Genomic DNA, 11,091 nt, shown 5'->3' with positions numbered 1-11,091 from the left:
AGTTTCACAATTTGAGTTGAATTACTGAAATGAACTTTTCCACGACATTCTAATTTATTGAGATGCACATATATATTAGGGCTGTCAAAATTAACGCGTTAACGCAGCCTCATTTTAACGGCACTGATTTTATTAACGCAGCGCGCATTTTCTGTTTGACCCGTTGCCTGGCCTGTAGTTGGAGAAATGGAGATGCACAGTGTTGCCAACTTGGCCACTTTTCAGTTTTCCCAAAAACGTACCTAGCGACAAATCTAGCAGCTTCTTGGACAAAACTTATTTAGTTTCTGAGACTCGCTGGTACTGCCACGCGAGGTTTTGCGTCCGATCTGTTCAGCGAGCGGCTGAGAGGAGCAGCACTTTTAGTTAAAACAGATATTCTGTTGCTTCTCTAATTTTACATGCAAGTATAGCCGAAATCATAGCACAGCTATTGTCTTTATCTTATGTGTATTTGATTTCATCAGACGACGGCTTGTTTATAAATCAGGATTTTTGTGCAGATTAACATCTTGGAAGGAAGAGCTGGTTATGTGGTCTTAATAGGTCGTGTTTCAGTCACTGTTTCAGATTCATTTTGTTGTCTGACAACAGAAACAGTAAATATATCAATGAAAACAGTTTTATTGAATTTAGCTGCATCAAAATTCATCCAAAAAACACAGTATGTGGGCACAGAGAGGCAAACAAATGTAATAATAAATAATAAATGTACAGCATGTTCAGAAGAAGTGAGCTGCCCTCTCCTGCCAATAGTGTAAACAGGCTTGTGTAAGTAAATTGCTCAGTGCAAAGAAAGAGAAGTAATGGGAAACTGGTATTTCATTCTTTTTTCACGTGTCTAATAGACATGAACAAGTTCTTTGAAAAACATCTATGACCTTTGAAACATGTCTAGTCTTCATGCTCTGTTGAGTATGGTTTCACTAATAATAAACATACGTACATCTGCATAAAGCATCCATATTTGTCCATTGCCATGTTGATTAGAGTATTAAAAACTTGAAAAGTATTAATTTAAGGTACATTTAGAACAGATAAAAATGTGCGTTTAAGTTGCGATTAATCACAAGTTAACTCATGACAATCGTGATTAATCACATTCTGTGGTATTTCTAGGCTGCTAACCAAATAATCCCTATAAATGCTGATGTTTTTGAAGCAAAAGAAAACAAACTAAATACTGACATGTTTTCAAATTCATGTACATTTTTCATTTCAACTTTTTACTTGAATTGTTTTGCTAAATTTTATTATATATATTTATGTGTATATGTGGTATTTATTTTATAATATTATAATAAATATTGTATTTTTTATTATAATACATACAAATATTTTAATGTTATATATGTATTAGTACTTATTAATAGTATTTATACATGTTGATCCTTATTCTTTTTTTCTTTATAATTATTAATAATAATAATAATAATTATTATTATTATTACTATTATTATTCATTCAGACTAAAGCTCCAATTTAGTATTTTATTTGCTACCAGGAAAGTTTTTTCAAACATTTATCATTTACAGTAGAAAAGTATTTAATACTCCTGAAATATTTGGGGGGGGAATAGTAAGCCCTGATTTGATTTGCTTCCCATAAATTAGACTGATGCTGATAATGAAAATGATGCCAATATTTGTTAACAATTCCGCCTTTGTCTATATACCCATTTCCCCATCTAAATGATCTGTCGTGTGCTCTTGGCAGGGCTTTCTGTCCCAATATAAGGACTTTCATCACTTAGTCTCTCAGTCTGAAGACTGACGTCTCTTTGCAGTGAATGGACTGAATTAAGCAGGAATATTCTAGGCTGTTGGCCGCCGTGATCATGTATAATCCCAGATCACATGCGCTAGGCTGTTTGTTTGCTTGTATACTGGATGCTAGTCATCTGTGTCGATGCTCTCAGGTCCAGAAAAGCCCGATCTTCAGGAGAGACGGCGCTGACATCCACTCTGATGTCCTGGTCTCTGTGGCTCAGGCCATACTGGGCGGCACAGTCCGAGCGCAAGGACTCTACGAGACCGTCAATCTCTCGGTGGGACATTTTGGTGCTGTTATCATGACCATATTGTAATATTAAAGGAACAGTTCAACTAAAATGAAAATTTGCTGAAAATGTACTCGCCCTCAGGCCATCCAAGATGTAGATGAGTTTGTTTCTTCATCAGATTTGGAGAAATGTAGCATTACATCACTTGCTCAGCAATGGATCCTCTGCAGTGAATGGGTGCCGTCAGAATGAGAGTCCAAACAGCTGATAAAAACATCACAATAATCCACACCACTCCAGTTCATCAGTTAATGTCTTGTGAAGAGAAAAAGATTAACAAATACTTCAGTGAAAGCGTGTTTGTACAAAACAAACCCATAATTAAGACCTTTTTAACTTCAAACTGTTGCTTTCGGCTAAAATACAAGTCCTCTATTCATAATATTATTTTCTCCTGTGAAAAAGTCGTCGCATCTGAATCAGGAGAGAAATATGCACACATCAAGCATAGTTTACAAGCAAAAACAATCCAAACCAGTTTAAAACTGGTAATGTTGGTGGGTTTTGATGTGAGACGACGACAGAGGATGGACGTTTTCACTGGAGGAAGCATGTTATGGATTATAGACTCATATTTTGGCCAAAGCAATGGTTGAAACATCTTGATGGGTTTATTTCTTATAAACACGCAGCTTTTTGTTAATTGATGGACTGGAGTGGTGTGGATTACTTGTGGATTACTGATGTTTTTATCAGCTGTTTGGACTCGTTCTGACGGCACCCATTCACCACAGAGCATCCATTGGTGAGCGAGTGATCTAATGCTACATTTCTCCAAATCTGTTCTGATGAAGAAACAAACTCATCTACAGCTTAGATGGCCTGAGGGGGAGTAAGTTTTCAGCAAACTTTCATTTTTTTTAGGGTGAACTACTCCTTAAATCTGGATATTCCTGTGCATTTAAGCACATTTATATAATCAGTGAATGTTCTTGTAGATCCCAGTTGGAGTCCAGGCCGACCAGAGGATTCGGCTCTCTGGTAAAGGTATTCCACGGGTCAGTGGCTACGGTTACGGTGACCACTACGTCCACATCAAGATCAAAATCCCTAAGTAAGATTACACACAAATGATAAAAGGACTTGTTTTGCTGCTGGTAAAGGTTAAAATGGCTGATGCATTCGTATGTCTTCTGTCCAGGATGTTGACAGACCGGCAACGAGCCCTCATGAGGAGTTACGCGGAGGACGAGACCGATGTGGAGGGAAGCGTCAGTGGAGTGACCAGCACCACTGCAGGTACAGGCATCACTGGAGCAGTCGCGTCTACAGTAGAATCTGAGGCGCTGATATTAAAACCAGAACCTGTCTCTGTCCAGGAGGGGGCAGAAATCAAACCAGCACAGGGCACAAACAGAAAGACCAAGGCTTTTTCTCCAAATTAAAGAAAATGTTTAGCTCCTCCTAACAGCCACAAACCAGGTAGGATGATTCGTTTTAAGATAAAACTCCCTGAAATCCATTTTAATGACTAAGAATTGGGGAAACCCTGAGTAAAGCAGCGTTTTTGTGGTTCAGTATCTGGTTTGTGGCTGCTTGTGAATCCGGGGGCTCCATAAAAGTATTCGGACATTTGAAAATCACTTAAAAATATATGAATACATTTTTAGAGAACAAAATGAACAGTAGATTAATGGTATACAATCAGCTCTTTAACGGCATTCAATATCTATTTAAGGGGTTCAAACTGGGGCCCCAAAGGAGTGCTGGGGGGGTCCATGGAAATGTATACAGAAAAAAGTATATGAAATCAAATTAAAAACAAACAAATAATAGTTAAAAAATTAAAATAAAGGCAATAATAAGAAAAATATTAGAAAATAAGTAAATAAACATTGGATTAAAACAAATCATGAATAAGCAAATAAAATGAGTATATATATATATTAAAAATAAATGAGTAAATAAATACAGTACTATAAAAGGGAAAAAAAAAGCAGCGTTTTTGTGGTTCAGTATCTGGTTTGTGGCTGCTTGTGAATCCGGGGGCTCCATAAAAGTATTCGGACATTTGAAAATCACTTAAAAATATATGAATACATTTTTAGAGAACAAAATGAACAGTAGATTAATGGTATACAATCAGCTCTTTAACGGCATTCAATATCTATTTAAGGGGTTCAAACTGGGGCCCCAAAGGAGTGCTGGGGGGGTCCATGGAAATGTATACAGAAAAAAGTATATGAAATCAAATTAAAAACAAACAAATAATAGTTAAAAAATTAAAATAAAGGCAATAATAAGAAAAATATTAGAAAATAAGTAAATAAACATTGGATTAAAACAAATCATGAATAAGCAAATAAAATGAGTATATATATATTAAAAATAAATGAGTAAATAAATACAGTACTATAAAAGGGAAAAACATAATGTAACCTAATAAATTTTGACAATTTTTCAGTGCAAATTGGGTAAAATAGGCATTTTAAATTGTTGGATTGGGATCTCATGCTCACAGATGAACATATTTGGGGGTCTGTGGCATTTAATATTATAAACCCCTGATGCATTTGTTTGTCTTTACAGGTAAAAGATCCACTGGGAATTAGACTTTAGTGGAGATTCAGATTGACTGTAAACCTGATGGACATACAAGAGAAGAGAAGCGAGTCTTCTGTGGACACGTGCAGCATGGAGATCATCTTGACCGCTCCTCAGAAACTACAAACGATGAATGAAGATCTGTGGATGCGTTACTGACTCCAGATCCCTGAGGAATATGATCTACGCACATGTTCAGTGCCAACATCAACCATAGATCTTGTCTTTGGTCTGTAGTTTTTCGTTAAGGTTTTACATAGTCAGGTCTTCAATTTTCTGCTGTTCTGGAGCGATTCACAAACAGATGGGATATCTTTACGTCGGTAACAATTTAATTTCAGAATAATGAAGTCCAATGTTCAAGACCTCACTGAACATTACGTCCTTCTGCTTGATTAGCCGTGTACATAGACAGCTGTTTATATTAAAGCCATTTTAACGGGTTGTTGTAGAGAGAAATATGCAGTAATGAATAAAATCTCTGTGACAACTGTAAATGACTTTTTTGTTGTTGAATATGCTGAATATATGGTGTGTATTTTAACCTTCTGATGCATTATTCACTAAGAAACTCTTTACTTTAAAGCAATGCTACAAAATGTGTTAAATATGAAAAACACAAACTGGTAAATGCTGCTAGTACTTCACTGGGGGGAAAAACAAACAAACTACAGTGTCTTTTAAAATATAATTTTACACTTAATGACAGGTTTAAACTTTATAGCATTTTTAACATTTACAATTACTAACCATAATCATTCTCAATCCTTTTGTCCCTAAATTAAGTGTTTAAAAATGATTCAAATAAAACATGGACAAACACTGAATGCAGTACAGTTGTGAATTTATTACTCATTACATTGAACACTGAGCTGAAGGTGAAAAAAACTCCCAAAAGACCTTTTCTAAACCTTAAAATACAGTATTGAGAAAATGATTAACTACACAAGAAATGTCTAAATAAAAACACTGTACTATATATCAACACCATTCCTTTCAATGTGCTTTAAAAAAAAAAAACAAACTAAAAGCTGTCAGTGACTCGAAATACAAAATGTGCGTAAAACCCAAACACAACCGGTTATGCCAAATACTATCATACATGGCAGTCTATTTTATGATCTGATTAGTAATGCAAAGTAACAATTCCTTTGGTTCAAAAAGTCCAAGTCCAAGGATTTGGTATTACATGAAACCCTCTTCAAGAACAGTATTCATCAGTATAATGATGTGTGTTAGTTCTTATATAAAACTAAATCATATATGCCTCTCTGAGAGAAATACTGTTAGTCAACAAACACATGCCTCAGTAAATGAGGACAGATACACAAACCCCCACAATCCTTTTCAAACGAATCATGTCACAGTGCCTTGGTGAACATTGCACATGTTAGTTAGTGTGTTAATATGTAACAACAAAGGGAACGAAACCGTTAATAAGTCTCCTTTTCATGAAATTATTGCAGCCATAAATGTTAACGCTAACACTTTACATTAGTCAATGTACATGAACGAACAATGAACAATACATTTATTACAGTATTTATTAATCTTTGTTAATGTTATTAATGAAAATAGTTGTTCATTGTTAGTTCGTGTTAATTCACAGTGCATTACCTAATGTTAACAAGCACAACTTTTGATTTTAATAATGCTAATAAATGCGGTTGAAGTATTGTTCATGCTTAGTTCATGTTAACTAAAGTAGTTAACTAATGTTAACTATTATAAAACGGATAGTTCTGGTCCTTGATTCTGATTGGTTGAGCCGCGTTCGAAGCTGTTGTAAATTACTCTACAAACATACACCTTTGTTTACTTTGTGTGTTGCTTGACAGCCACTTTGTTGCAACCACAACTGTTTCTGAGGAACTACATTGTTTGGTGGAAGAATACTGTTTTTATTAATATCATTACACTGTTTGCTCCGTTTTATTTTGTGAAAACTTACTACATATATGGAATAACCGTTTTATAGCCGTGGTTTACAATGAATTTATAACAGCCGAGGGGCGTAAACCACGGCTTCTTGGGGCTTATTGCTTTAATGAACCTTATTGTAAAGTGTCGCCATGTTAATAATTTCGTTATAACAAAGTCAGATCAATGAATCACCTAAAGAAAAATTCTAGCTTGTACAAATACAGTATACTAATTCAGCATTGCTCCCTTGTTTTAATTGCTTTCAAATAATCTAATAATATCGGTTTATTGGTTATATATGCCCTCCAGATATCATTGGCCATTTAAAAACTAATTTCAGGTCAACCACTAGTTAAAACTACGAAAGCTTGTTTCTGCCACTGAATAAAAAATAAAAATGGTAATTGCGAATTTTAATCTCAGAATTCTGACTTTTTTCAGAATTGTGTGATATAAACGTACAATTACGAGTTATAGTCAGAATTGCATGATAGAAACTCACAATTGCAACAATTTGTTCTCAGAACTGTGATTTTATGTCACGCAATTCTGTTGAAATTAAGTCGCAAATTACGATATAAACTCAATTGCGAGAAAAAAATATCAGAATTGCGAGATATAAACTCTCAATTGTCTTTTTTCCCCTCAGAATTGGACTTTATAACTCAATTGCGAGTTTATATCCCGAAATTCTGAGAAAAAAAGCACAATTGCGAGATGTAAATTTGCAATTGTGAGAAAAAAATAATAATTTTATTCAGCGGGCTTCCATAGGAATTTTTGGCTCAGATATCCGTTATCAGTGAAACTAAAATCCAGAAATCTTGTGCTTTAACCGTCTGTGTAGAATAACCCTGAATGCCAGTCTGTGATATATCGTGTAATGAGACAAAAATTACCTTAATGTGCAATTCTTCCATCTTTTACATGCTAAACCTCTTCAAAAAGGCTTTTCTTCATGAACCGTTGTGCCAGTAATTTCCTGACGTGACGTCTCAGTCTGGCCTGCAGAAGTCCTGCTTTTCTTTGTAAATGCTGCATGTATGCATAGCATATCTCATTTGAAAGCAAGCTTGAAAAATGTTATGTTATTTGCATAAACATCCTCTGCACAAGTGCGCAAATGTTTTGCATGTGCCTCCTCCTGCTGTACATGCACATTTATGTTACTTTTGCGATATCCAACCTCAAAGGGGCGATAGAGTTTCCTTTACATGTCTGTCTCATGATTAAACCAAAGAGAAACCGGCTGTAGAAGATGACAATTTGCACTATTGGCCACTATAGCACCCCTTATGGTGACAAATGAAAATGCAAAACATAATTACTATGATGTATGAAATCAAGCTTGCGTAGCCATAAGCATTTGCATTCATGTACTTGCGTAGAGTATGTTTCGGCTCATAAGTTGACTCGATACTGTGATAAAACTATAAAAATAACATTCTGCATATTTCTGCAGTTCTTCTCCAGCCTTAAAGGAATAGTTCACCCTAAAAATGAAAATTTGATGTAGATGAGTTTGTTTCTTCATCAGATTTGGAGAAATGTAGCATTACATCACTTGCTCAACAATGAATCCTCTTCAGTGAATGGGTGCCGTCAGAATGAGCGTCCAAACAGCTGTTAAAAACATCACAGTAATCCACAAGAAATCCACACCACTCCAGTCCATCAGTTACTGTCTTGTAAGAAACAAATCCACCATGAAGACGTTTTTAACTTCAAACCATTACTTCTGGCTAAAATACTGTCCTCTATCCATAATATTGCTTTCGCCAGTGAAAAATTTCGTCTGAATCAATTGAGAAATATGCACAGATCAAGCACCGTTTACAAGCAAAAACAGTCCAAAACCGTTCGAAATAAATATTATGTGAGAGGAAAATGGGATGGATTGTTTTTGTATTTTTATCAACTGTTTGGACTCTCATTCTGATGGCACCCATTCATTGGTGAGCAAGTGATGTAATGCTACATGTCTCCAAATCTGATCCAATGACTAAACAAACAACCTCTTGAATGGCCCGAAGGGGAGTACATTTTCAGCAAAGTTTCATTTTTGGGTAAGTTACTCCTTTAACTTCATCAACACTGACAGGTGCAATAGTAACGACTCCCACAATAACCCCCTATGCATAAACTATGCTATGTTCATAAGAATGAATCACGTTTACCCAAGAACAAGGGGGCAAATGGGATGCACTAAGAGGGAAATGCATTGGAATGCCTCACGACTTTAAAGCAGAACAAACAATTTGTTCTCGTCTATTATCTGACCCTTTTCTCCTCTCATTGGGTAACAGGAGGTCACATGAGGTACCAAGCAGCCAATCCGGCTAGAGCAGCGATCCAGGCGGCCAATAGGACTTGACCGGAAGGATTTTTAAGCACGGTCATGGCCACTCGACAAATGTAAGACGATCCGCCGCTGGCAGCTGAAACATAACACATAAAATTAGTATATCAACAGTTTCATTTCTTAGGGTTTCGCAAAGGAATTGTAGGGGGTTCGTGAATTTATGAAAAGTTACGAACTAATACATTTGAAAATAAAATTAAAATAGATAATTAGGGCTGCATGATTAATCAAAATAAAATGGTAACAGTGATATAACTTAGCAATTATAAAACCAAAGTCTGCAATTTAAATAAGTATATAATAAGTATCTCAGTATATAGATACTTTCCACCAAAATAAAATGATAAAATTATTATAATTATCAAATTTTTTTTTTTTTTTTAGCATTACAATTGTTATTTACAACAGTAATACATTCTTAATTATACATGTCTTAATTATATAATTAGAGTTAAAATTAATAATAATAATGTTAATAATTATTTTATTTAAACTGTTTTAAAATAAAAACAATAAAAAATAAAACACTTACTAAAAAAAAATAAAAAAAAAAAGATTAAAATTGTATTGGTTTACTTGTATGTCATGTGACCATTCAGGGGGTGCATCAGGTAAGTATTTCACATCTAAGGGGTTCAACTGAGAAGTTTGTGAACCCCTGGTTTAAAGTGTAATTAAGGTGTGGATTAAATAATCTGGTCAAGCTACTTTACCCATTTTGGCTGCATAGTACGGACACTGGCTGATGTCTCCTTGCATCTCGCCATGAGCAGGAGCGGCATCCAAAACATCGTCCTGAAGGGTTTTTCCAACCTCCTCTAGTTCTCCAAAAATCTGCATGCAGCACAAAAGGACGTTTACAGTAAGAGATGACAGGAAACAGTGAGTGAGCACTGAGGAAATGACAAGCATTCAATGGAAAGCTCAGTGTCATGAGTGTGGCGTTACATGAACACAACACATTCAATTACATCTCACTGCAAACAATCAAACGTTTTCCTCAAAGGAAGCTGGCCAAATGTGAGATTGTCTTTTGACCCAGTTTTGTCCATTTAATTTCCGAGCTCGTCTGTAATCTGCTGTGAGGACAAAGTCTCCATCTGCTGACGGATGAGACTCAAGCCACACAGAGCAGCACAGACTCTTATCTTTAATCACACGCTCACTGGAGAGAGAAGTGATATTAACTTCAGTTGAACGGATCAGTCTAATAGAGAGATTGCAGAGCTCTCCAGCTGATGACAGAGAGAGTGATTATGAATGGGCCATTAGTTTCATTCATTCAGTGTTAGTGAAAAACCTCAGAAGAAGTCACAAACAGCAGATCTTTAATTAATCATGATCAACACTATCCTTTAAAGCACTCTTATCATGAAGAATCATATTTTACTTCATTATTTTACAAAGTTCAACTTTCAGAACGTATCAATGACAAATGTATTATTTCAAATAGAAAAATGTAAAAATATTTCATCATTGTTCATCAATAATTTATCATTTTAAAATGTAGTTAAATGTAACACTACATTAAATACAATGTTAATTTTAAATGTAATTACATTTTAAAATTGCATTTAATAATTTTAATTTAGAAAACAACTTTGCTTTATCCATTTGCCAATAAAATAGTTAAAAATATGAAAAATAATAATTATTTTTGTTTATTTTAATAAAGAATCATAAATAGTATTATTATTATAAAAATAATAATAATAAATCGCTTCAAACAAAAATGTGGGGGGGGGAGAGTTCAACATTTTTAAATGTAGGTAAATATAAAAAAACAAACAAATAAATAAAAAATTAAAACTTAGAAATACAAATGACCAATACACTGTAAATATATGAAAACATAATATCAAAATAATAAAATACACTAATACATTTTTATATAATTACATATATTTTGTCTATTAAATTTCAAAATTGAAAATGAAAACTTTGAAATAAAATTACCAATACAATGTAAAAATATGAAAATTATAATAATAAATAAATAACTAAATCATTTCATATATTTGCATGTCTATTTAAATTGTATATATTTACATGTCTATGTAGAAAAGTGAAAATTTTGAAATAAAATTACCAATACTTTGTGAATTATATATATAAATTAATTAATTAATAAAAATACATTTATAAATGAATATGTTATGTATGTATGTACAGTGGGTACGGAAAGTATTCAGACCCCCTT

The 11,091-nt window shown here is 34.2% G+C and overlaps 1 protein-coding gene across 2 annotated transcripts in view; it reads left to right on the top strand.

Annotated features, from left to right (window-relative positions):
* Positions 1-5,103, top strand: part of LOC107661643 (dnaJ homolog subfamily A member 3, mitochondrial-like) — a 19,944-nt gene extending 14,841 nt beyond the window's left edge. Inside the window, exons 8-11 of one of the 2 annotated variants that reach the window (XM_016451310.1) lie at positions 1,919-2,047; positions 3,001-3,116; positions 3,204-3,301; positions 4,592-5,103. In XM_016451310.1, coding sequence (XP_016306796.1) covers positions 1,919-2,047; positions 3,001-3,116; positions 3,204-3,301; positions 4,592-4,614 — 366 coding nt within the window. In that variant the 3' untranslated portion in view covers positions 4,615-5,103. Of the gene's footprint in view, positions 1-1,918; positions 2,048-3,000; positions 3,117-3,203; positions 3,302-3,381; positions 3,610-4,591 lie in introns of those variants that run through there. The other variant, XM_016451309.1, reaches the window with a different exon arrangement.
* The last annotated feature ends 5,988 nt before the right edge of the window (positions 5,104-11,091 follow it).

This window comes from Sinocyclocheilus anshuiensis, unplaced genomic scaffold (assembly GCF_001515605.1).
Source record: "Sinocyclocheilus anshuiensis isolate Anshui unplaced genomic scaffold, SAMN03320099.WGS_v1.1 scaffold207, whole genome shotgun sequence".
Taxonomy (NCBI): domain Eukaryota; kingdom Metazoa; phylum Chordata; class Actinopteri; order Cypriniformes; family Cyprinidae; genus Sinocyclocheilus; species Sinocyclocheilus anshuiensis.
The sequence above is the reverse complement of the archived record's forward strand: the minus strand, read 5'-3'. Positions and strand labels throughout refer to the sequence as shown.